The following is a 26307-nucleotide window of genomic DNA, read 5'->3' on the forward strand; positions in this document are numbered from 1 at the left end:
AACCATTGTTCTAGCAGCTTTGTGAAAGTGGTGTTGGTAGTACTGGTTTGAGTTACACTGATACTGCCTCACCACCATCCTGCTGATGTCAGGAATAACAGTAACGAAATCCCTTTTATTTGTATGGACTGTTCAACTGACAAGCCTTTTTTTTTAAAACCTCTTTTTGATTCTCATCGCAATCATAACCATGATGGAAATTTTTTCTATGAACACTTTGAAATAAACTTCCTTAGGAGAAAATCTATGGTAGCTGGGTGTGGCGATATGTGCCTGGAATCCTAGTATCCACAAAACTGAGGCAGGAGGATCATAAATTTGAGGCCATCTGGGCAACTTGAGAAAACCCTATCTGAAAATAAGAAAACTTGGTGGTGTAGTTCTGGGGTTTGAGGGTTTAGGTTTAATTACCTATTATACACACAAACACATGCGTGCATGTGCGCGCACGCACGCGCACACACACATCAGTAGCAAGGTATATGAGAAAATGCTCACCACTGTGTTTATATGTGATGATGGAAATCAAAATATAAATGCTAAACTTTAGCATAGCTTAATAAATGTAGTTATTTTACATACTACATAGTTTTAAAAAAAACTAAAAGTATATAAAAAAGAAAAATTATTGCACTATTCCATTTTGATGAAAACAAGAAAATACCATATTTTTACTATTGCACAGTTTTGGAAACATTCATATACTATCAGAATAACAGGTTATTAATAATTTTTTTACTGTTAAAAGCAATAATAGTGTGTTGGTGAGAGATAAGCACTATTATACACAGTTTAAAGGAATATAAATTGAATGTGTATTGATCTATTTCATTTGAGGACAGTTTGACAATATATATGTAAAGGTATGTGACTCTGAAATTTCATGTTCAATAATGTATCCTTTGAAAATAATTGTGCAGCCCATTGTGGTGGCTTACACCTTTAATCCCAGCACTTCGGAGGCAGAGACTCTGTGATGTGAGTTCAAGGCCACATAAGGAACTCTACATAAAGAGTTCCAGGTCAAGCAGGGCTACACAGTGAGAGCCTGTCTTTAAAAAACAAAAAAAAAGTAGGCAACTGAAAAGATACATTAATAATAATATTTATTGAAGTGTCAATAATTGTTTTCAAAGTATTGCAAAATAATTGAAAACAAAAACATTCATGATTATATGGTGGTTAAATTATCATATACTAATACTCGAAACTAGTAAAATGATTCAGTATATATCAATGAACAAGGGAAAAGTATTCACTAAATTGATAAATGAAAAGTTACAAACTTATAGCACAATTCTGTTTTTTTTTAAATACATGGTTTTGTGTGTGTGACAGAGAGAGAATGAGTGTGTGTGTGCGTGTGTACACCTGAATATATATATAATTATATATATGCTGGTATGGAAAATCAGAAAGCTATACAATAAAATATTTGATATTTTTGTATTAAGATAGGTAATTTTTATTATCTGCTTTATGTTTCATGTACATCCTTGTTTTAAGGGAATTTGTTTTGTTCATTAAAAGAAAGTAGTATCTTATAAATAAGACCAAGCACCTTCATTAAGTGAAAAGGTATGATTTTGAAAAAAATGGAAGCTTTTATGTACCAAACTGAATGCATGAGCTATAATGTAACATCCTTGCCCAGCTTCACTTTGTGGAGCTATGAACAGAAGCCTATTTGCTCTTCAGCACACTTTTCAGTACACTTATTTTCAAAGTGAGTTAAGTTCCATTAACAGATGTCAAATCATCTATGATACAGCTAATCTACTTACAGTGAAGTCAGTAGAACAGATGGAAATGTATCTTAGGAAATGTTATGTGTCATCTTGTCCACAACTAATGGCTGTGTTTCTTTTTTCTCATTTTAGGTGGTCCAAGCCTACCATCCTCCATAGCTATAGCTGGCAGCAACCACCCTGCCATCACAAAGACAACATCTGTTCTCCAAGATGGTGTCATAGTCACCACCGCAGCTGGACACCCACTGCAGAGTCAGCTGCCCATTGGGAGTGATTTTCCTTTTGTTGGCCAGGAGCATGCCCTTCATTTTCCATCCAACAGCACTGCAAACAACCATCTTCCACACCCCTTGAACCCCAGCCTCCTCAGTTCTCTACCTATCTCTTTGCCAGTGAATCAACAGCATCTCCTAAACCAGAATCTATTAAATATCCTCCAGCCTTCAGCAGGAGAAGGCAAGTCTGAGATCAACCTCCACCCTTTAGGTTTCCTCCACCCGAATGTAAACGCTGCTTTAGCCTTTCTCTCCGGTGACATGGATGGGCAGGTATTACAGCCTGTTCACTTTCAGCTTTTAGCAGCCCTGCTCCAGAACCAAGCCCAAGCAGCTGCCATGCTTCCCCTGTCATCTCTCAATCTGACCATCTCAGATCTTTTGCAACAGCAAAATACCCCTTTACCCTTATTAACACAGATGACAGCCCCACCAGACCGTTTGCCAAGCAATCAGTCAGACAACAGCCGAGCTGAGACCCTTTTAACCAGCCCCCTGGGAAACCCTTTACCGAGCTTTACAGGCAGTGACACTACTTTTAACCCCCTGCTCCTCCCAGCTGTCACTGGGGCCTCAGGATTAATGGCCTTGAATCCCCAGCTGTTGGGAGGTGTCCTGAACTCGGCATCGGCCAACACCGCTAATCATCCAGAGGTTTCCATAGCAACCTCCTCCCAGGCAACCACTACCACAACCACTACATCATCAGCAGTGGCAGCACTGACTGTCTCAACACTTGGTGGGACAGCAGTGGTGTCAATGGCAGAAACATTGCTGAATATATCTAATAATGCTGGGAATCCACCTGGTCCAGCTAAACTCAACAGTAACTCTGTGGTGCCACAGCTACTTAACCCTCTACTGGGGACAGGTCTGCTTGGTAAGTTAATTTTTTTTCACAAATTTTTTTTTAAGAAACGTTTTTCTAATTCTCTTTTCTCCTTTTTAAAACTCCATTTTGTCACACCATTTTTAAAAATGTTTTTATTATGTCACAGCTTATTTAAGGAATTAAATATAACAACACTCACACAAAACTATAGCTAAACAAACATGAAATGGCTTTTTCCTTTTCTCCAATTCTAGCATTACTAAATACCACTGTAATCTGCTTTCTCTTATCTTCTAATTCTGATGCCACCTAAACCTAACCGACCCTCTATTCTCTTCAGCCAAGAGCAGTCTGCATCTTGTAAAGCACCTTTACTTCTGTTTTACTTGGTGTGGCATCACAGGGTTGGGATGAGCAGCTGCACTAGGATCCAGGGGACCCCTGAGAAGCTGAGCTAAAAAGGCCAGGCATCAAAATACTCCAAGCTGAGGTTTCTCCCAAGATGAAGGAAACTATCCCTCTATATAAATCTAGATTTCCTCAGAATTGTTTTTATACGTATATATTTGTGCCATAAAAATAAAGTCCTTCACATAGATTAGCTTATCAAAAAAAAGTTGAAAATAATGTCAAGTATTATAATGATGGGTGCATTTAACAACAGGGGGAAGTACAGGAAGTGTCCATGAAACCCGGAAACAGAAGCAAGTGTACATGATGGTATCAAGACCATCTTGATACACTACAAAACTCATTATTCCGATTGCTGTATTTTACAGAAACTTTTATAATGCAGCACAATTAGTTCTGTCGAGACCTAAAATCGTTATAGTTAAATAACTCAAAAATCATAGTAGACATATATGTCTTGTTACAAAACTGTTCTCAAAATTTTCAACAATTTAAAACAACTCTGAATTTTAAATATAAATACAACCAGTTATTAATGCTATCCATGGATGTCACTGATTTTAAAATCTTTATGACGACTAGAGCAGTGAATTAATTCTTTTGTATTATTAGGTTTCTCTGCAGTTTTAATTTTAGCTGCTAACATTTTAATGCAAAACAAAATGCATATTTCTAAACTAAGCCTCTAATTTTATTTGGTGGTATTTATTGATGATTGTGACTTAAAACTGAAATTTTATAAATGAGACAATCTCATACCTACTCTTTGTCTCCTTTTTAACTACTTATGATTGCTAAGGAAAATTTTCAACCTTTAATTGTAGTTGTTTTAATACTAATAGCCATAGGGAATCATTTAACTCTGAAGCTTAACATTAATGCCTAAGTAGTCTTTATGTGGTATAAAATACAAGGCTAATCATGCAGATAAAACTAAATGCTAAAGGTACATTTATGAATAAGTGAGGCTGATAAAAATAACCAAATTGCCCACGTAAGTTCAGCTTTTAGTTCGTGTTTCAGGAGTTCTCAGGTGCAAAAATAACCATAAGATCTCTGAAGAAACACATTGACTTATACTTTATATTTTTCAAAACTGTAGGTGATATATCATCAATAAACAATTCTTTGAATAACCATCAACTGAGTCATCTACAATCGCTGTTAAACAGCAATCAAATGTTTCCTCCGAGTCAACAACAGCAGCACCTTCTCCAGGGACACCAGAATCTCCAGGCCTTCCAAGGACAGCCCGCAGTCCCTTGCCCAGCTAACAGTAACCCCATGGCTTGTCTATTTCAGAACTTCCAGGTACTTTCCTCCCACATGTGATTTTAGCTGAAAACAATGTCTGGTTTTATTGAAATAATTAGGCAGGAGGAATGAAAACGTAGATTGTATGCCCTTTAGAGTCTACTGATGGTCCTTTCTTAATAATGAGGATTGCTAAACATTCCAGGCTTTTGTTTAAATATAACTTTATTTTGTATAAAGCAGTAGTCTTTTTGGAATTGTAAGAACAACCTGGTAGCTCTCACAACACTCCATCTTCCTGGCTTAGGCCATGTGGTCCTCTATGTCTACAAAGATGCCTAATATATTAAAGATTATAAAGAAAAAGTGGTATTATATAAATGTGAGACTAAAATGTACAAGATTTAAAAAAAAAAAAAAAAAAAAGGACAGGGCTCACTATGTAGTACAAGCTAGCCAGTCTTGAATTTGCATCCTCCTTCTCACACTCCATCATGCTGGACTTGTAGGCATGCACCATCACAGACTATAAATAATAAAACAGGGAAAGCTTTTTAATCAAGACATCAAACCAGTAGGTCAAAAGAAAAATGTGTAACCAAAACAAAAAATTTAATTTCTATATGATCAAAGATATTCTAAAGTTAGAGATGAACCAAATGTCAGGAAATATACACATAATTCATACCACCTAATTGACACTTCTCATATTAAAATATGTCCTATAAATCAGGAAGAAAAAAGGATCACTGACAAGGAAATAGGGAATAAATCTAAATAGACAATTCATAGAAAATGAAATATGAATTATTCATAAACATGAAAAGAATAAACAATTGTGTACATTACTGTGTATGTCAGCTTGATGGTACCCTCTGCTGGCAAAGGTCAGAAGAAATTCTCGCTTTCGTTGTCGGTCCATCTGAATGCTGGCTGAGCTTTGTTAGCCTGTGTTTTCTTTTGTGATGGAGGTCACACCTAAGGCCTTGTACATGCTGGACAAATGCTCTACCACTGAGCTGCATATTCAGCCTGGCTTCTAGACAAATTTTTAAACGGTCTTATTAAATAAGAAACACAGAGCCAAATACAGAGGTAACAGCCAAAGAGATCAGAGCAATAGCCATGGCTAGCCTTAGCTTACCACCAGCAGTAGCTTCTGCAGAGAGAGGTTCCTCCTGTCTAACCTGTGATTTTATTGCCTTTCTGTTTTGTCTTTTCATTGGCTCTAAGCCCAGCCACATGACTTCCTCATCACTGTCTGTCTATATAGACCTCCAGGTCTCTATGGTTGGTACTGGGATTAAAGGTTCGTGTCACCGAGCTTGGCTGTGTCCTTGACCACACAGAGACTCTGCCTGCCATGTGATCGGATTAAGGGCGTGTGCTACCACCACCTGATTTTTGTTTTATGGCTAAATGAACTCTGATCTCCAGGCAACTTTACTTATTAACATACAAATAAAATACCACATTTCAGCACAAATAAAGTACCACCACACTGGCTCATTTTCTTTGGAGGATAATTTGGTAGTTTATCAAGTTTTGAAGCATATTTGTGTATATATATATATATAAATATATATATATATTTATATATATATATATATATATATACACACACACATATATGTCTACTAGCCCAGAAGTTCAAGTCATATGTGTTGATGTAAGAAAAATCTTCAAATGTGAACAGAGGAGCACCTAATAAAACATTGATTATAACGTGGAATCAGAAATTAAAAGCCACATAGCTATTCATCAGTCAGAAAATAACTATGTTACATAATGCCCATCAATAAAAGCTTAAATGATTAGGTAGACTTATTTAATCCAATATGCAGAGTCCTGCAAGAAGATAAAATTCTAACACTAGTATTGGCAGAAGAGTGGCACAGTACGTTTCTATATATGTTGAAAGGGTAGGAAGGAAGGAAGGAAGAAGAGAAACTACGTATTGACCTGCATGCTTTAATATTTTTAAGTGTTAACCAGGATGCTCTGCAGCACTGGTTTCCTCTGAGAAAGGAATTAAGATTAGCGTAGGATAAAGAAGTGTTGGGCTGGGTAGAGAGTGGTGATGAATACCTCTTCACCAACAATGAAATACTCACATATATGTAGTAAATTAATTCGTAACGGCATATGTGCCTACCTATATCACCAAGAAAACAAGCTAAAGCCTGAAGTCAGTTCATTAGACACGAGAGCATCTCAGCAGAATGCAGTTTAGGGGGGGCATGGTGGAAGCAGAGTCAGTTTGCAATGGTTAGAATGATGAATGGGACATTGAGAATTACCAAATGAGTCATTGCTTCAAAAAGCAAACTGTGAGGAGCAAGAGACCTGGAGTAGTGCTCCAAGGGAACATCGGGTTGAGCACTCACCTTCTACATGGGGAGGTATGCACATAATATTATATGCTAAAAGGAAGATCCAAAAAAAAGTATATGAAAGTAAACATGAAGAGAAGAAAGCAAGATCCCTGAGAAGTGGAGAGCTTCCCTCCATAGAGCAGATGGAAAACTGGACAAGATCTAAGAGAGGCGTAACGCTGGGAGATATGTGCTGTTAAGGATCAGTGAATACCAGAGTGTATTCATTTTCTCTCCGGTAAGTAGGGCCATCCACTGAGAATAGGGTGTGAGATGAGATGGCACTTAGTGTGAAGAGATAGAAGGTTTGTGGAGTTGTGGAGAAAATGGTATCTGACTGGAAGATCATAGGATTGAAGGAGAAGCAAGAGGCCATCGTGCAGGTTGGAAACCATAAATTCCTATTCATAAAATACTTCACCTTCCTGTGAATATAGACAAAAACCAGTAGTTAAAATGATCCAAGATTGCCAGGCGGTGGTGGCTCACGCCTTTAATCCCAGCACTCGGGAGGCAGAGGCAGGTGGATCTCTGTGAGTTCGAGGCCAGCCTGGACTGCCAAGTGAGTTCCAGGAAAGGCGCAAAGCTACACAGAGAGACCCTGTCTCGAAAAACCCAAAAAAAAAAAAAAAAAAAAAAAAAAAAAAAAAAGATCCAAGATTTAGGTTTTATCTGGCAAGTATAGACGGGGTAGTAGCAAAAGAGTGGCCTATGAGCCGTTGAGTCCTAGGTGCTGGTTTAGTAAGGAAGTAGGCAGAGACCAGAAGGGAGTAGTCACTGGGCCAGGACTGAGCAGAAATTACAGTTGCAGGACCGAGGGACCTAAGGGCTGTAGCACTAATTCTTATGTGGTGTTAGTGAATTTAGAAAAGCCACAGGGAATTTTCAAACTGCAGTAATGCTTCCTGTACAGAAATCCCCTCCCCTGACCTCTTCCTGTTTAAGAATCACTATAGACAGTGTCCTTTTTGGCAGCATGAGGATGTACCTCATGCTGGATAAGGCTGAGGAGCAGGAATCACGACCCCATCTGAAGACTTCAAGAAGTATCATGTGTAGCTGGCGAGATGGCTTAGAGAAGATAAAGGCTTTTGTCTCATAGGCCTGACAACCTGAATTCAACCCCAGAACCACATAAAGTTGAAAGGAAACAGCCCCTCCACCCAAAAAAACTGTTCTCTGACCTCTACACATGTGTAAGACCATTGGGCAAGCAGTGTCGTCACCTAGGAACACCTTGTGTCCAGCTTCCTCAAGTGTAGTTTTTCTAGGAAATGTTTGGCAATGATAAGTTTAAAAAGATATCTGTCGAATTATTTCAGCTAAAGCAATTACCCAAATATAAAATATAATGGACGTGTAAGGTTTCTTTAAAGAATGATTTTCCCTTTCAGTTTGATTCTTGTCCTTTGTACTTTCCTGTCAGTTGTTCGTCTTTTGGTGACTCTTGGAATTATGATCTTCTTCTTTAAGAGCTTTAAATTTTTCTCCTCTCTCTCTCTTTCTCTCCCTCCCTCCCTCTCTCCCTCTCTCCCTCCTTTTCACCCTATTTCCTACCTATTTAAGGTGAGGATGCAAGGAGATGCAGCTCTTCTGAATAAAAGAATAAACACTCAGCCACCGGGCCTCACAGCACTTCCTGAGAACCCAAACCCTGCACTTCCACATTTCCAAGATACACCTTGTGAGCTGCAGCCAAGGATTGACCCATCCCTTGGTCAGCCAGTGAAAGATGGCCTCGTTATGGGTAGCCAAGGCGATGCCTCTGTAGATGCCATTTACAAAGCAGTTGTCGATGCGGCCAGCAAAGGAATGCAGGTTGTCATCACAACTGCTGTCAACAGTACAACTCAGATCAGCCCTGTTCCGGCTCTGAGTGCCATGAGTGCCTTCACTGCCTCTATTGGTGACCCGTTGAACTTGTCCAGCGCTGTGAGCGCAGTCATTCATGGGCGGAGCGTGGGAGGAATGGACCATGATGGCAGGCTGAGGAACGCAAGAGGAGCCCGGCTGCCCAAGAGCATAGACCATGGGAAGAACTCCAGCGAAGGAGATGGGTTGGAGTATTTCAAGTCAGCAAGTTGCCACACATCCAGAAAACAGTGGGATGGGGAGCAGAGTCCCAGAGGGGAACGGAACAGGTGGAAATATGAGGAATTTTTAGATCATCCAGGCCATATCCACAGTAGTCCTTGTCATGAAAGGCCCAACAATGTCTCTACACTGCCATTTCTACCTGGGGAACAGCACCCAATACTGTTACCACCAAGAAATTGTCAAGGGGATAAAATTCTGGAGGAAAATTTCAGGTATAATAACTACAAAAGAACTATGATGAGTTTTAAGGAGAGACTAGAGAACACTGTGGAAAGATGCACACACATTAATGGAAACAGACCTCGTCAGAGTCGGGGCTTTGGAGAGCTGCTAGGCACTGCAAAACAAGACCTAGTCCTAGAGGGGCAGTCTCCAGGTTCTTCGAATAGTTTGGAAAGTTCTCTGGTCAAAGACTACATCCATTACAATGGAGACTTTAATGCCAAAAGCATTAATGGGTGTGTGCCTAGTCCCTCAGATGCTAAAAGCATTAGTAGTGAAGATGACCTAAGGAATCCGGACTCCCCCTCTTCACATGAGTTGATACACTATAGACCAAGGACGTTCAACGTTGGTGACTTGGTCTGGGGCCAAATCAAAGGACTGACTTCCTGGCCTGGAAAATTCCTAAGAGAAGACGACGTTCACAATTCATGCCAACAAAGCCCCGAGGAAGGGAAGGTATACCAATCTTTATCCATTGTCAAATATTAACCTCTGTTCAAATATCAATTATTCTGTTTTGTTATCATCACTTTGGATTCTTTGGATTTGATTTTAAGATTCTTCATGACTCATTGAGGTCTCACAAGCTTCGGGAGCATAAAATGAAGAGGGGATGGTTATAGTCACCAATGTCATGTTGACAAGGGGTGAGTCATGAAAACCTTACAGAGCCACTAGGCTCAGGGTGCCCCTAACCCTCAACAAGACTTCTAGAGTCCTGTTAGCTCCATCTGCCTTCTCTGTGTTTACATAGTTCTTTATTCAGTAGAGGAAGGCAAGTGACAATGACTGGGAAAATATGGCCGAGGAAGGGCTGCTCCCATGGAGCAAGGTATGCCAACAGACAGCTTTCCTCTACGTGCTAACCTGTGACATCCAGAGGTGGGGCATTGGTAGAATCTGGGTGAAGTTAAAACCATTACAGAAAGCAGCTGGTAACATCTGAATTCAGAGGAAGTTCTGGGTCTTTCTAACATGTGGAAATGTTTACATCAGTAGTCTGTGTCTACTTAGCACAACTTGACCATATAAATTAAATGAAAATATACCCATGAACTACCATCTGACTTAGAAGAAATCAGTAGGGGTGTCTGCCCTCTCTTACAATTAGTACAATTGGCTGCAAGAAACATGCAGAATGTTTGAAGTAAATAGAAACTTTTTTTCTGAACCAGAAGGAGAAATCATGCCCAATTCCCTCATATGAAGAAACAGAATTTCTTGTCCTCTTAGCTAATAAAAAAAAATCACTCTTACAGGTATACGTTGTTCTCTTAAAGAGGGTATTGTGCAAAGCAATTTCAGCTTTGCTCAGACTTAAGCTGGCACTTAGATTTAATGGCAGGAAACCAAGAGCATTTTTGCCTGCACAATAAAAGGACTGTCTTTTGTCAAGGGGACAGGAGGTTCTCAAACCCATGCTTACAGTGCCTACCATACACTTGTCACGATACACTTTGGGCCTGGTGTTTCTACTTTTGATAAGATAATGAATTCCATATTGTTACTCACAAAACATTTTATTCTTGATCCTCTCTGAGGCCAGCCAAGCATCTGTTAGGTTGATAAAGCTAAATATTTTTGACAATTTGTTCAAGAAGTAATTAGAAACAGCAAAAGTGGGCTCTTATAAGTAGAACCACTCTAAATACAAGACAGAGTCATTAAACTGCTTTACAGTTTCTGTGCGAATGAACCAAGGTTGTTCAGGTGCCATTTTGTAAAAATATATACCTAAAGAAAGATTACCACCCTCCCCAAACATTGTTCTTGCCCTGGTCTGCATCTAGATGCCATTGTATACCCTCACAAGATAAAGGCATGCATTGTTGTGTATATAAGTCTGAACGGTATGCATGTGTGTTTACAATCACATAGGCACAATATATGGGTGCATATGCACATGTATATGTGTGCCTGGGGAGATCCTGGAGGTCCCAGGTTGATGTCAATCAACCTCAATCTCTATTTACTGTACATTTTGAGGCAGGGTCTCTCACTGAACCTGGCTCCTTTGTTTCAACTAGTCTGGCACAGTCCCCTGTTTCCGCTGGAGTTATAAGTGGGCCACCACACCTGCCTGGCTTTCATGTGGAGATCCAAACTCAAGTTTTCATATGTGGGAAACAAGCATTTTACCTGCAAAGTCATCTCCTCAAGCCCAAAATCATCTTCCTTTAACACGTTTTGCATTAGACAGCAGACTGAATCTCCTGATTCATATGTGTTTGAACATGGTTTTTTTCTTTTTTAAAATTTACTTATTTTACATTCAGACCAAATTTTTCCCTCCCTCCTCTCCTCCCAGCCCCTCTTCCCCAAACCCCCACCCCAATCTACTACTACTCCATTTCTCTTCAAAAAAGAACAGGCCTCCCATGGATACCAACCAGCTATGGTATATCAAGTTGCAGTAAGACTAGGCACCTCCTCTCCTATTAAGGCTGGTCAAGGCAATCCAGTAGGAAGAAAGGGTCCCAAAAGCAGGCAACAGACTCAGAGACAGCCCCTGTTCCCACTGTTAGGAGTTTCAGAAGAAAACCAAGCTGCAAAACTGTAACATACATGCAGAGGGCCTGGGTCAGTCCCATGCAGGCTCCTGGTTGTTGCTTCAGTCTCTATGAGCCCCTGTGAGCCCAGTTTAGTTGATCCTGTGTGTTTTCTTGTACTACCCTTGACCTCTCTGGCTCCTACAATCCTTCTTCCCCTTCTTCTGCAGGATTCCCCAAAATACACCTGATGTTTGGCTATGCATCTGTTCCCATCAGTTTCATCAGAAGCCTCTCTGATGAAAGTTGAGCTAGGTGCCAATCTATGAATATAGCAGAATATCATTGGGAATCATTGCATTGACCCTCCCCACCCCTGCCCCAGTCGTGTTTGGTTCTATCCTAGGTCTCAGGGCTAACACGCCTCTGGGTTCTGGCCATCGGAGTTGAGCTCCCTCTCATGGTATGAGTCTCAAGCTGGATCAGTCACTGATTGGCCACTCTCACAATTTCTTTACCACCATTAGCCCAGCACATCTTTGTAGGCAGGACAAATTGTAGGTAGAAGGTTTTATAGCTGAGTTGGTGTATTAATTCCTCCACTGGAAGTCTTGCCCGATTAAAGAAGATGGCCAGTACAGGTTCTGTCTAAAACCATTTGGGCAGTGGTGCTGCACACCCTTAATCCCAGCACTCAGGAGGCAGAGGGAGGCAGTGTGAGTTTGAGGTCAGCCTGATCTACAGAGATCCAGGACGGCCAGGGCTACACAACACGGTGAAACCCTGTCTTAAAAAAATTCCCCTCAAAAAAAAAAGAACAAAACAAAACAAACAAAAACTTTTGTTATCAAGATACATGAAAAGTATTTTTAATACTGGCTGTTTATATCATTATAGCTTTGTAGTATAATTCAGATCAGGAATGGTGAGATCTCCCACAGTTCTTTTATTGGTCGATTGTTTTAGCTATCCTGGGTTGGTTGTTGTTGTTGTTGTTGTTATTGTTGTTGTTTACATATAAAGCTGAGAGTTCTCCTTTCAAGACATATGAAGAATTATGTTAGAGATTTGATGGGGATTGCCTTGAATCTGTAGGTTGCTTTGGTAGGATGGCCATTTTTTACTATATTAGTCCTACCAATCCATGAGCATGGGAGATCTTTCCATCTTCTGATATCTTCTTCAATTTCTTTCTTTAAATCCTTAAAGTTTTATCATACATGTCTTTCACTTGCTTGGTTAGAGTTACCCCAAGATAACTATATATTATTTGTGGCTACTGTGAAGGGTGTTGTCTTCCTGATTTCTTTCTCAGACCATTTGTCATTTGTGTATAGAAAGGCTACTGATTTTTGTGAATTAATTTTGTATCCAGGTACTTCGCTGAAAGTGTTTATCAGCTGTAGGGGTTTCCGTGATGGAATTTTTAGGGTCACTGATGTATTCTCTCATATCATCTGCAAATAATGATGCTTTGACTTCTTCCTTTCCAATTTGTATCCCCTTGATCTCCTTTAGTTGTCTTATCTCTCTAGCTAAGACTTCATGTACTATATTGAGTGGGTATGGAGAGAGTGAACAACCTTGTATTGCTCCTAAATTTAGTGAAATTGCTTTGAGTTTCTATCCATTTAAACTGATGTTAGCTATGGGCTTGCTGTAAACTGCATTTATTATGTTTGGGTATGTCCCTTTTATCCCTAATCTCTCCAGGACTTTTACAGGAAGGGGTGTTGGATTTTGTCAAAGGCCTTTTCTGCATCTAATGAGATGATCTTTTTTTTCTTTTAGTTTGCTTATATAGTGGATTACATTTTTTGGTTTTCATATATTAAATCATCCCTGCATCTCTGGGATGAAGCCTACTTGATCATGGTGAATGATCTTTTTGATGTGTCCTTGGATTCGGTTTGCATGTATTTTACTGAATATTTTTATATCTATGTTCTTAAGGAAAATTGATCTGTAATTATCTTTCTTTGTTATGTCTTTGTTTGGATATCAGGGTAACTGTGGCCTCATAAAATAAATTTGGTAATGTTCCTTATGTTTCTATTTTGTGAAATAATTTTAGGAGTATTGGTGTTAACTCTTATTTCAAAGTCTGGTAGAATTCTGTACTAAAACCATCTGGCCCTGGGCTTTTCTTGGTTGGGAGACTTTTAATGACTGCTTCTATTTCCTTAGGGGTTATAGGTCTATTTAAATTGTTTATCTGATCTTGATTTAACTTTAGTAAGTGATACCTATTGAGAAAATTATCCATTTCTTTTAGACTTCGCAATTTGGGGCGGGGTGGTACAGGTTTTTAAAGTATGTCCTTATGAATCTTTGGATTTCCTCAGTGTCTGTTGTTATGTCCCCCTTTTCATTTCTGATTATGTTAATTTGGATATTCTCTCTCCTTTTAGTTAATTTGGATAAGAGTCTGTTGATCTTACTGATTTTCCCAAAGAACCAACTCATTGTTTCATTGATTCTTGGTATTGTTCTCTTTGTTTTTATCTTATTGATTTCTGCCCTGAGTTTGATTATTTCTTGCTGATTATTTCTAATCCTTTTGGGTGTGATTTCTTCTTTTTGTTGTAGACATATCAGGTGTATGTGCTATTAAAGTTGCTAGTATGAGATCTCTCCAGTTTTTTTATGTTTTTTGGTTTTTGGGTTTTTTTAGGCACTTAATCCTATGAACTTGCCTCTTAGCACCACTTTTATTGTGCCCCCTAAGTTTGGGTGTGTGGTGCATTCATTTTCATTGAATTCTAGAAAGTCTTTAATTTTTTTATTTCTCTCTTGACACATTTTTCATTCAGTAGAAAGTTGTTCAGTTTCCATGAGTTTATAAACTTCCTGTTGTTGATATGCAGCTTTAATCTAGGCTTTCTGGGAGTGGGATGATTATAGACCTGGTTTTGTCTCTGTTAGGTGAGTGTTTTGTTCCTTAGTTTCTGCTTCCTCGCTGGACTTTGGGAGATTGTTCTGGCTGTGTGTTGCCTGGTAGGAAGTTTTCGGTAGACTTGTTTCCCTGGCATGTTCAGCTGGTGTGTTCCCAGTGTATGTCTGATGGTGTTGGAGACTGGGATACTGGGATGAGTTGGGGAATGGAAGGTTGGAGGAGAAAATCTTTGTGACCCATTGGAGATAGGTTCACAGAGGAAAGGGAGATCGCAGCAGATTTCCAGCTTCAGAGCTGAGGAGGAGACTGGATTCATTGAATCTGCGGAAACAGAAGTAGGAGTGTGTATCTGCTTGCCTCCTACTTGTTGCCCTGGCAGGAGCAGCCTTTAAGTTAGCAGGGGGGTGCCTGCTGGGGTTGTGAGCTGGGACAAAGTAGAGTCCGGGAGGGAGATTAGAAGTGAAGATCTATGGGATGCACAGGAGTTGGAAACAGGGTGGGTAGGAAAGGCTGCCACGGGTGTTCAGCTGCAGAGCTTTGGAGAGGAGAGGAGTGACTGTCTGTAGAATCCCTAGCAATTGTAGGAAGTGGATGAAGGGAGGCTGCAGCAGATGTTCTGTTGCAGAGCTAGGGATGAGACTAGGAGATTAGATTTGGAAGGGAAGAGGGAGTGGTGAAGGACTTCGGGTGGCTTACCTTTTTCCATGACCTGCTAGACAGCTGTGTTCCCAGGAAGTGCCTGCTGGTGTTGTGGAGGCTTGGATCATGGGATAAGGACGGGGAGGAAGGTTTAAGGAGAGGATATTTGTGATGCACTGGGGATGGGATCAGAGAGGAAAGGGAGACTACATCAAGTTTTCTGCTACAGAGCTGGGGATGAGTCTTGGAACATTGGGTCTGGAGGAGCAAAAAGCTCAAATTTTTTTAAGATTTTTATTTTTATGTTTATTGATGTTTTTTGCCCGTGTGCATATATCTGTACCACATGAGTACATGGTGCCCATGGAGGTCAAAAGAAGACATTGTATTTCTTGGAAATAGAGTTCTAGATGGTTTTGAGCCACCATGTGGACAGTTGGAGATTGAACACAGGTTATCTGCAAGTGCAGCAAATGGCCTTGACCACTGAGCCATCTCAGCCCCAACATCTACCGTATAAAGTCTGTTTTCTTTAGTTTGGTTACCAGTTCACTTGAATATGATTTTTTCAAACATCTTTCATTTTGATTGACCTTTCCCTCTGTCCCATCATCTCCTCTACCCACTCCCTGTCACCTCCCTGCTTAAACTTTTCCATTCTCAGCATTCCCCTTCTATTTCTGTATTTCTTATGTTCTACTATCCCCCTCCCTGATACAAGCCCATCCCAATAGCTTGGCTTCTACAGTAACTCCAAGTTGAACATGCATATTTGGAGATTGGAAAGCTAGGATTCAAAAATGAAGAACATATGACATTTGTTTTTCTGGGCCTTACTCAGCATAATTTTTTCAAGTTCCAGCCACTTACATGCAGATTTCTTAATTGTATTTTTCTTTCCAGCTAAATAAAATTCCATTGTGCATATGTACCATGTTTTCAATATCCATTTGTCAGTTGATAAACATCTAGGCTAATCTGGCTTCCAGGTTATTTTGTGAATAGAGCAATAATGAACATGGATGAGAAAGTATCTCTTTAATAGAATATAGATTCCCTTGAATATACATCCAGGAGTGGAATGGCTGGGTCAGATGATAGCTCTATTTCTAGCCTTTGGAAGAACCACTATACTGTTTTCTATAGTGGGTGTACCAGTTGGCACTTTCACCCCATAAAGGTTTCTCTTTCTCTACATCCTTGAGAATATTTGTCATTTCTTGATGATAGCCATTCTCTCTTGAGTGAGACAGAAACCCCAAGTGGATTTAATTTGCATTTCCTTTGTCTAATGGTGTCAAACACTTGTTAATTTATATATTAGCCATCTATATTTCTTTTGAAAAGTCTCTGTTCAGATATATTAGTTCATTTTTTGGATTGGGTCATTTGTTTTCTGTATGGTTTTGGTTTTGTTCTTTGTATGGCCTATAGTTAATACTCTTTTAGATAAATAGGTGCCACCTGCCACTTTTGATCATTTATGAACTAGCATTAAAAGGTTGCTACTCAGTAATAATCAAAACATAAAATTCTTATTTATTATGAATAAATCTTTTCACTGTTTTCGATGCTATCCCTTTGTTCTTCATATTTCATTGCACTTCTATGTATATTCTGAACTTTAAAGACATCACCAGAGTGACACAAAAATGTTTCTTTTCCAGGAAACACTCATGGTAGGACAAGTAGAGAGGCACTTGTTAAATAACCAGGAAACTTCTACAGATAGCATCAGTGCACAGGAGCTCCCTTCCTGCATTGACACTGTAACTTGGTCTACATGGTTGTCTTTGCAGGGATAGTGTAAAGATGGCTCTCTGGTTGATTGACTAAAGCTGTCAACTTCATCCTTATTAAAACTTACTCATTTGGAGGCAGCATGGTTTCTGTTTTTCGGCTCAGCATTGTCACATGCACAGGCTTTTGAGAATGTGGTGCATAATGAAAAACTGGCTGTATTTATGCTCCAGGGTTATGAACTTAAAAGATTGCACCTGGGAACCCTCTTTGGGAGGTGTGCCTTCCTTAATTTATTTTAAAGAATGGTGTTTGTGTACTTGATGACAGGTGATAGCTAAGTTGTAGTCTTAGTACTGTGATTCTGTATCCCAAATGTTCCATGTATGTTCACACTTCCTACTCTGTCTTCCTAACCAGTGTTGGAAATGAATCTTTTCCTAGATAGCCACAGTTATGGAGTTACATTTTGGCTAGCATTATGACAAAGGTAAACAATACTCTGTTGGCACAAGAATCTTCTTAGAAATGAAGCAGAGTCGTGTTTGGAGGTAATAAGAAAGATAAATCCAGGCCAACAAAGTCGGTCCCTAATCCAAATTTGAAAGATAGTAAGAATGAAGAACTAGATCAGCCCAAAGATATGAATATCAAGAAAAATACCAGACTGAGTGAAAAGGTGGGTAAGACTATAAACTTCACTGTAGTGACCTTTTGTTCCCCATAAGCAAGACTGAACCAGACTCAGAAGTTTATCCCTCTTCAGTCTGATAACTAAGATCAATGTAGATGCCAGTTCCCAAACTTTAATGCAACTTTCATCTAGACAGCAGCAAATGGAATCTAAAATCTAAGGTGAATCAAATCCATGCTTCTGTGACACATTTTCCTAGAAATTCAAGATTGCCCCAAACTTTTATTCTGTTGATGTATCATGGCTTGATAAGATACTTAATATCACATTGGAATAGATTTGCTTCTTAGTAATTCTGTAACACTTAAAAATACTTCAATCCCAGTAGACCAGAAGTGGCTGCCAAAGTGCTGATGAGAATAACATGGATAAGATGATGATTGGGGGGATGGGGGCCCTGGTTGGCACACTGAAAATGCCAGGCTTTATGAAGAGCTTTCTTATCAGTTCTACGGCTGGGAAATTATCTTCATCCTTCTTATCACAAATAAATCAACTTTAATACCGAAGTTATTATTTATCACTAATTTCTGTCATCTCAAAAGTACTGAAATAATATTACTCTAAAGTTAGTAGGATTTTTCACTTTAAAGATGTTCTTTTTAAGTATTTACTGTTATCTTCAATGTTTCTATTTAATAATTTTATAATAGCTAATAAATGCTTCATATTTATGTATTACTTCAAATCTGTGTTTGCCAGAGTTTAACTAGCACTGCTTAGCACTTGTACTATTGGTCATTTACTATTTTTCTTTCTTTTATGTATTGATTGATTGATTCTATCAACAAATACTAGTCGTGCATTCATATACTAAGCTTTATGCCACTTTCACAATTTAAATAACTTCATTCTTCAAATATCCTACGTGAGTTATTTTTAAATATGAATTTATACAAATACGTAATGGTTAACATATTGAAAGATTTTATAATGTTCTACTTAAAACATTATCACATATATCAGCAGCATTTTGGGAAAGGCTACTTTGGTGTTTGTAAAGCAGATTTGTGTTCATGTTCATTAAGATCTCTGAGTAATCAAGATGTAATCTTTATCTCCACTTTATGGAGGAGAGAACTGAAGCTCAGAGAAGAGGCATTGCTAAGAACATGAGTCACAGACTGTTCAGGCAGATCCCAACCTTGGTCTTCTAACTTTACACATAGTATTCTTCATCACCCAGAACCCCAAGACATGTTAGCAATAGAATGGGAGGCTTGAAGACAGATGTCTCATTTCTGTTATGAAATCTGTGATATGACTGGTACTCCATCCGTTGTCCTTAGTCTGATCTATGGAGAGAGACATACAAATTTAGAGGGTAGCTTGATACCATGTCCATTTAATAAAGTAATAGTAAATTCACTCTTGGACCAGGATTCTTGAGCAGATAGATGTACAGTACTAGAAATGTGTTTCCTTCTGTGGAACATTTCTTAAATCCTATCAGAAAGTGTGTGGTTGCCCCCATAATATTCATGCCAGTGTTGTAGTGGATAGTCTTGTCTCACTGATCATTGTATCTCATAGGATTCATAGCTAGGTAAGACTGTTGACTGTAGATAACTCCCCTCACCTCACCCCCACCAAAGCCTACACAGCATCCTCTGGTACTACATGAACTAGTCAAGAAAGGAAGCTTCCTGTTTAATACCAACCTGATTTCTCCATATCCTGTGACCAACACATGCGTTATCTTCAGCAATAGATTTTTGCCATCAAGTTCTTGGTGGGCATCCATGAACCATGCAATATCTTATATTGTTTTTGGAATCTCCAGGATACCGCTGACCAATAACTGGAAAGGAAGTATGCAACACTTGGCAAAGGGCTTTTTGTTTGACCATCTGTGGCTTCTAGGAGGAGCATTATCCTGCTTGTAGAGTAACCCCAATTAAATGTCTTTCTATGAATATATGTATATATGAAGCTTAGTTTAATAATAAGTTTTTCATGTTTTTTTCAAACAACTTCAGTGTTGGTTATCTATTTTCTACCCCCCCCCCACCACACACACACTTTGTTTTACTCTCCCATTCCTCTATTTAAACCTCCATCCCTATTTTTCACCTTTGATTCTTCATGTCACCTGTGTTCCACTCCCCCTCATCCTTAAAATCTTTCTTTCCCCTTCCACTAATCATCTTAGATTTTCTAGTTTCCTAGATTATACTCCAGTTTAAACACACAAATCTAAATATTCAGTGCTAAAATCCACATATGAATGAAAACATACAAGATTTGTCTTCCTGAGTCTGAGCTTCCTCAGTATAATATTTTCCAGTTCCTTATATTGACCTGCAAATCTCATGATTTCTTTTTTCTTTACAACTGAATAAAATTTCATTGTGTACAAGTACCATACTTTTATTATCCATTCATCAGATGATGGACATCTACACTGCTTCCATGTCCTAACTATTGTGAGTAGAGCAGCTATAAAAGTGGAGGAACATGAGGCTCTGTAGTTGTAGATTCTTTTGAATCTGCATGCCCAGTCATGGTATGTTTATCACTCTAAAGGTGGTGGGACATAGGAGGATGGAGCTGATAAATGAGGGGGACTAAAGTCTCATGCACTAGCCAACTTTATTCAGAGCACCGGACAATTTATACTCTGAGGGGTAAAAGGAGTCACATGAGAAATCATACAATCACAAAGGCAAGCCACACATGACAAAAACATGTTTTTCAATAGGGGAATATGAATAACAACAGCTGAAGTCAGCTCGGTCCTATCTGCTACACTGGGAGGGGCATGAAAACACATTCCAAGAACAATTTCATGTTTTTAAAGAAACCGAGGTCACAAGACTCTTGTCTGGGTTTCTTGAAGTTTTCTCACAAGCACTTAGAATTCTTCTTTTGGACTGTGTTAAAGTGGTATAGTTGAGACATAGAGGAAATCTATTTCTAGTTTGTTTTGAAGAACTACCACACAGATTTCCACAGTGGCTGTACCAGCTTGTACTCCCAACAAGAATGAATGAAGGTTCCCATTCCCACATCCTTGCCAACGTTTGTTGGCTTTATTTTCTTAAACTTAGCCATTCTGACTAGGGTAAGATAAAATCTCAAAGTAGTTTTAATTCACCTTTCCATGACAGTTAAGGATCATGAACAATTAAAAAATTCTCTGATCATTTTTATTTCATCTTCTAAGAACTCTGTTCAGTTCCATAACCCACTTTTTAACTGAGTTGTTTGTTTTTCTGGTATTTTGTTTTTTTTAGTTCTTTGCACATTCTAGACACTAATCCTCTGTCAGATATAGAGCTAGCAAATAATTTTTCCCATTCTGTGGGATGCCTCTTCAGTCTGTTATTTTCCTTTATAGGACAGAAGAATTCATGCGATGCCACTTGCTGGTCCTTGTCTTAGTTACTACTACTGTCACTATTAATTACTATTACTGTGATAAAGCACCATGACCAAGGCAACTTATAAAAGAAAGCATTTGATTTGGCTTATGGTTTCAGGGGGTTAGAGTCCATGATGGCAGAGCAAAAGAATAGCTTAGAGCTCACATCTTGATCCATATCCACAAGGCAGAGAGAGCCCTGGGAGGCGAAAGAGTCTTTTGAAGCCTACAGTGACACACCTCCTCCAACAAGGGCATGCCTCCTAATCCCTCCCAAACAGTTCTACCAACTAGGGAGCAAGCTTTCAAATACATTAGCCTATGGGAGCCATACTCATTCAAACTTCTGCAGCCCTATTTCCTGGGTGACCAGCGTCCTATTCAGAAAGTCCTTACCTGAGTCTGTACTCTCTGCTCTTTCTTCTAGAAGTTCGAGAGTTTCAGTGCTAACATTGAACTTTTTGGTTCATTTGTAGTTGATTTGTGTGCAGGTTGAGAGAGAAGGATAAAGCTTCATTTTTGTACATGTAGGTATCCAGTTTCCCCAACACCATTTGTTGAAGATGCTGTCTTTCCCCCAATGTGTGTTTTTGTCATCTTTGACAAAATTCAGGTGGCTTGGACTTGTATCTTTTTATCCTCTAATTGAGTCCCTTCATAGTGTGCCAGGTTTTGCACCAGTGGCAATATGTTTTGGTTAGTGTGGCTTTCAGCAATGAGAACATCTTCAGCAGAGATTTTTTTGGTTTGTGTTTTAGTTCAGAAATATATTTGGCTATCCAGGATCCTTTGTTCTTCCATGCGAATGTTAAGATTATTTTTCAATTTCTGTAAAGAATTGCGTTGGAAATTTGATGGGAATTGCTTTTTATCATTGTTAAACATGTGTGAAGGGTTATGCAATGATGGCCCTTACTAGTGGCAGCATTATTACTAGAATGAGACTATGAGATTATGACCAAAGGTAAAATGATAAAGTCTTCTCCCAGTTTCTCACCAAGCTAGGAATAACCTGACTTGTAAGTATACAAGAATCTATTATACGTAAAGTATTAAGTATCTTCAAATAACGTGCTTCTCCAGTGTAAGTTTTATAGAAATATTTGTGTGTGTTTAATATTTTTAATGTTACATTTATATGCTTGATTTCCCTGTTTTTTATTTATATGTTAACTAATTTATAAGGAAGTCTTAATTAAATCATTAAGCATGATTTTCATTTGATGAGAATTTGAATATATTTTGTTCCTCTCTGATACCATCTGTAAGAGTACTTTTAAGAGTTTTTTAATATTTTGTAAATATACCAATATTTTCCCTCAGAAACAATATACAGTGTGTGTATATATATATATGATACATGATCATATATATGATATATATCATACACATATTAAATAACCATTTTCCTGGGGATATATATATATATATTATATATATATGGTTTTATCATAGAAATGCAGTGGTGTGCACCTTCCTTTTGTTTAGTTTCAGAAACTACTCTCATTACTCCAGGCCACTGAACCATCTTTGAATAATGTAGCTCAGTATGACTGTATCTTAGAGCTTCAGAAGCAGATTTAAATGAAGAGACTATGGTAGGTAATAAACTCAGAAAATTAAAGACCACTGGAAAATCATCCAGGCATTTAAAAATTGATCATAGCACAATAGATAAAGATGCTTGCTTCCAAGCCCAAGGACCTGAGTTCAATCCCTGGGACCCACATGGTGGAAGAAGAGGATTGACTTCTGCAAGTTGTCCTCTGACCTGCAGGCATGAGCCATATCACCAACACGTGCGTGCACACACATAAACAAATAAATAAAATATTTAATGGAAGATAAATTTGGACATGTTACTAAATGTCAGTAAACAATATTTTTATTTTAAATAGCCTAGTAGCCTAGCTTTTTATGATATATATTATATTTACATGTGTGTATATATTTATATATGTGTATGTATATTTTTAATGTGGCTTTCTTAGCTGTAAAATGATTTTATATTTTATTCATGCTGAACTTAATATGGTGGAAAGAGGTTGAATATTCTGGAATCAGTACTGTTCACTTCTGGCCACATTATTTGCACTCATTACTCTCATGTGTAAAATAAAATTAGTTTGTAAGATTATCATATTAAATGATAAAGTAGTTCTTTTTACACAAAACAGCACAAATTTTTTTACTGCCCCTATTCTTCACTTAATTGAAATTATAAATTGAGAACTTAAAAATATTCTGACCTATCAAATTTTTGTTCGTTGGTTTTGTTTTGTTTTGTTTGTGGGGTTGTGTTTCGAGACATGGTTTTCTCTGTGTAGCCCATACTGTCCTGGAACTCCCTGTGTAGACCAGGCTGGCCTTGAACTCAGAGATCTGCCTGCCTCTGCCTCCCAGGTGATAGGATTAAAGGCAACCTAACAAGTTTTTAAAATTAAGGCCAGCAGGCTAATTGTTGCATCTTTTGTTTCAGTGTGAACCTGAATTCTGTGGTTCATCACAATTCTGAGGTCTCTCATTGCCACGGGAGACCTGGGTTAGACAGAGCTTTCTATACAGGGGTCTTCCCTCCTATTGGCAGGAAGTTCATTTAAAAATAAGTGAAGTTAAGCATGAGTTATACAGTGAGACAACTGTGGAGTAAAACATGATCTCAAAAAACAAGAAAGGTGTAACTAGGTATTATAGTTCCCTAAATGTAATACGCATAATATCTTGTATGTCCCTTTCATGAATGTGTACACAAAATAGAACTATACCATGGAATGTGATACTGTACTTAGAAGCCTTCTGTATTTTAGAGATGTGGATACATTCAGTTCACGTGGGCTTTTTTGGACAGAATGACATATCTGTGTATGAAGTGTGGCAGGCACAAAGATGTCGTTTGTTCTGGCACAGATTCTATCAGATATTCCTAGCAAACTTGGTTTCTTTGAGACAAAATAGGAAACTGCACAAATGAATACCTTTGTGTTACTTGACTGAACAGATAGAAATGCCTGTTCTTAGAAATGAAAATGGAAACACTTGTTATTCTTAGTGTGTGCTAGTCTGAGGAGGAGGTCACAGAGAAATTATTTATAAATGACATTCATGTCTATCATTAAAATTTAAAGACAAAAGCTAATTTCTTTGCTGATAAGTACTTCCTATCCATGAAGCTTTTCCCGAACTCTGAATTTTTATATAAAAGTGGCTTAGAAGTGAGGAGCATACAGATAAGGGATAGCTTTTTTTTTTAAGATCATCAAAAATAGCAAAATATTTCTAAAGGCATTTTGATACATACACATTTCCCTCATTTTTTTTTTTTTTTTGCTTTTCTTGAGGGAGGGGCAAAAGGTATGCATACACCCGATGCGTGCAAATCCCCAGTCCCACTGGGTGGCCAAGTTCTGTGGAACAAGTGGACTTCACAGATTTGCAGTGATGGCGGGGCGGGAGAGAGAATCCTGCAGAGTATGGGCCCCTCCTCCCTCCAGCAGCAAGGCCTAGGCATGGCTTCTGCCCTTGTCATTTTCTGGCCTCTGCGGTGCCTAATGCACTCTACATAATAATTGCTCTTCACTAGGCTGTGTACAATGTGGCCTTCCATCCTACTGATCACAGAAAACAGAGCTGCAAGATATGTATTACTGGCCTTTTATCAACAGGGAAAATGAGGCCTAGAAAATGTAAGTATCTGGGACTGGAGAGTTAACTCAGCAGTTAAGAGCATTTGTCCTTGCAGAGGACCCAAGTTCAGTTCCCAGCACCCTCACGGTGGCTCATAACCATCTGTAACTCCAGTTCCAGAAGATCTGATGCCCACTTCTGATACCCACAAACACCAGGCATGCACAAGGTGCACACACATACATTCAGGCAGAACAGTCATACAAATGAAATAAGAAAAAAAAAAGATCTAAAGACCTTTAAAGAAAGAATATTTAAAAGTTCAATTCCTGTTTAAAAAAAAAACAAATGAGATAAAGTTCCAACCTGTTGACTCTGAAGCTCCCCGTCTCCCCTGAGCACCACTCTTACCTTTGAGAGCATAAATAAGGCAGTGGAGAAAGTGGCCAGGACTTGTGAGTTAATGATTGTGTGTGCGGAAAGTTATTTAAATTCTAGGCTTTTTATTTTCAAAACACTGGCAATGTCAAAGCCAAACTGCCTTTCATTTCCACTGATGCTTCAACTTAAAAGTCCCAGAATCTGCCCAGAATCGAGCAAGGACAGGACATTTGATGGCTGGGGGAGGGGAGCTCCTTTCCCAGTGCCACACTCGCTATCCAGCCAGAAAGTAGAGTAAAAAGCATGTTCAACAATTACAGGTCTGGGTAATGTGGTTTGGTCTTCATACCTTCACTTAGGTGGAGCCCGAGAAGTTGAAGACCCTAACAGAAGGTTTAGAAGCCTACAGCCGAGTCCGGAGAAGGAACAGAAAGTAAGCACTTTGGATTTCCACTTTGTCTTTCCTTCAGGGACTGTGACATCTCACTGATTGGTTTCATGTTGTGACCCAGGTACTATTCTTTGATATTTCTCATCAGAGGACCATAATGGACACCTCAAACAATCTATTGCACAAAGACATTTTCTATGTAATTTGTGTGTGTGGCATGTGGGATTTGCTTCTTCATCCATTCTTTTCCTTCCTCCATCCTCACCTCCTAACTTACAGGAAAGAAAGTGTGATTAATACTTCTTCAGTGGCAATTAACTATGCTCTGCAAGTCTGTAGCGAGTCTGTCATTTGCAGTTCAAGTCTGGAGAGGGGAGCACCCTGCCATATACGTGGACAATCATTGGCAGGTCCCCCACTGGTCAAAGCGAAGTGAGTGGCTTTGCTGTTGTTTCACCAGAGTTAGGGGCCTGAATGTAAGTTCTCTTAGAACTCTAACATGAAGTTGAACTTTGAACATTATTATTCAAGTTTCCCTGGATTGCTTTGGTGAATAAAATAAACAGATAAGCAGGTAATATTACAAAGCATTTTTATAAGGTACTTTATGAATTGTAATCATTGTTTCACATTAAGGTAGAGAAACAAATGTAGTTCTGTATGTGGATACAGAGGATGATTTTCAACCATGTTATTGACATACCTCTTCAGTTCCCCATTTTCCAACAACCAAATATGATACGCCAGGGCTGGCAAGATCGCTGACTCAGCAAAGGTACTTGCCCCTGAGCCCGATGGCCCCTGGAACCCTAGACCGACATAGTGGAGGAAGAAAACCAGATCCTCTGAGTTGTACTCTGATCTCCACA

General features: G+C 38.9%; 1 protein-coding gene across 5 annotated transcripts in view; it reads left to right on the top strand.

The window, feature by feature from the left end:
- Positions 1-26307, top strand: part of Mbd5 (methyl-CpG binding domain protein 5) — a 143984-nt gene that overhangs the window by 105034 nt on the left and 12643 nt on the right. For 4 of the 5 annotated variants that reach the window (XM_052725937.1, XM_052725936.1, XM_052725935.1 and 1 more), the window contains 4 exons: positions 1881-2906; positions 4372-4580; positions 8465-9676; positions 25407-25480. In XM_052725937.1, coding sequence (XP_052581897.1) covers positions 1881-2906; positions 4372-4580; positions 8465-9676; positions 25407-25480 — 2521 coding nt within the window. The remainder of the gene's footprint in view (positions 1-1880; positions 2907-4371; positions 4581-8464; positions 9677-25406; positions 25481-26307) is intronic. The other variant, XM_052725940.1, reaches the window with a different exon arrangement.

This window comes from Peromyscus californicus, unplaced genomic scaffold (genome assembly GCF_007827085.1).
Source record: "Peromyscus californicus insignis strain IS unplaced genomic scaffold, ASM782708v3 Scaffold_7__1_contigs__length_154581171, whole genome shotgun sequence".
Lineage (NCBI taxonomy): Eukaryota > Metazoa > Chordata > Mammalia > Rodentia > Cricetidae > Peromyscus > Peromyscus californicus.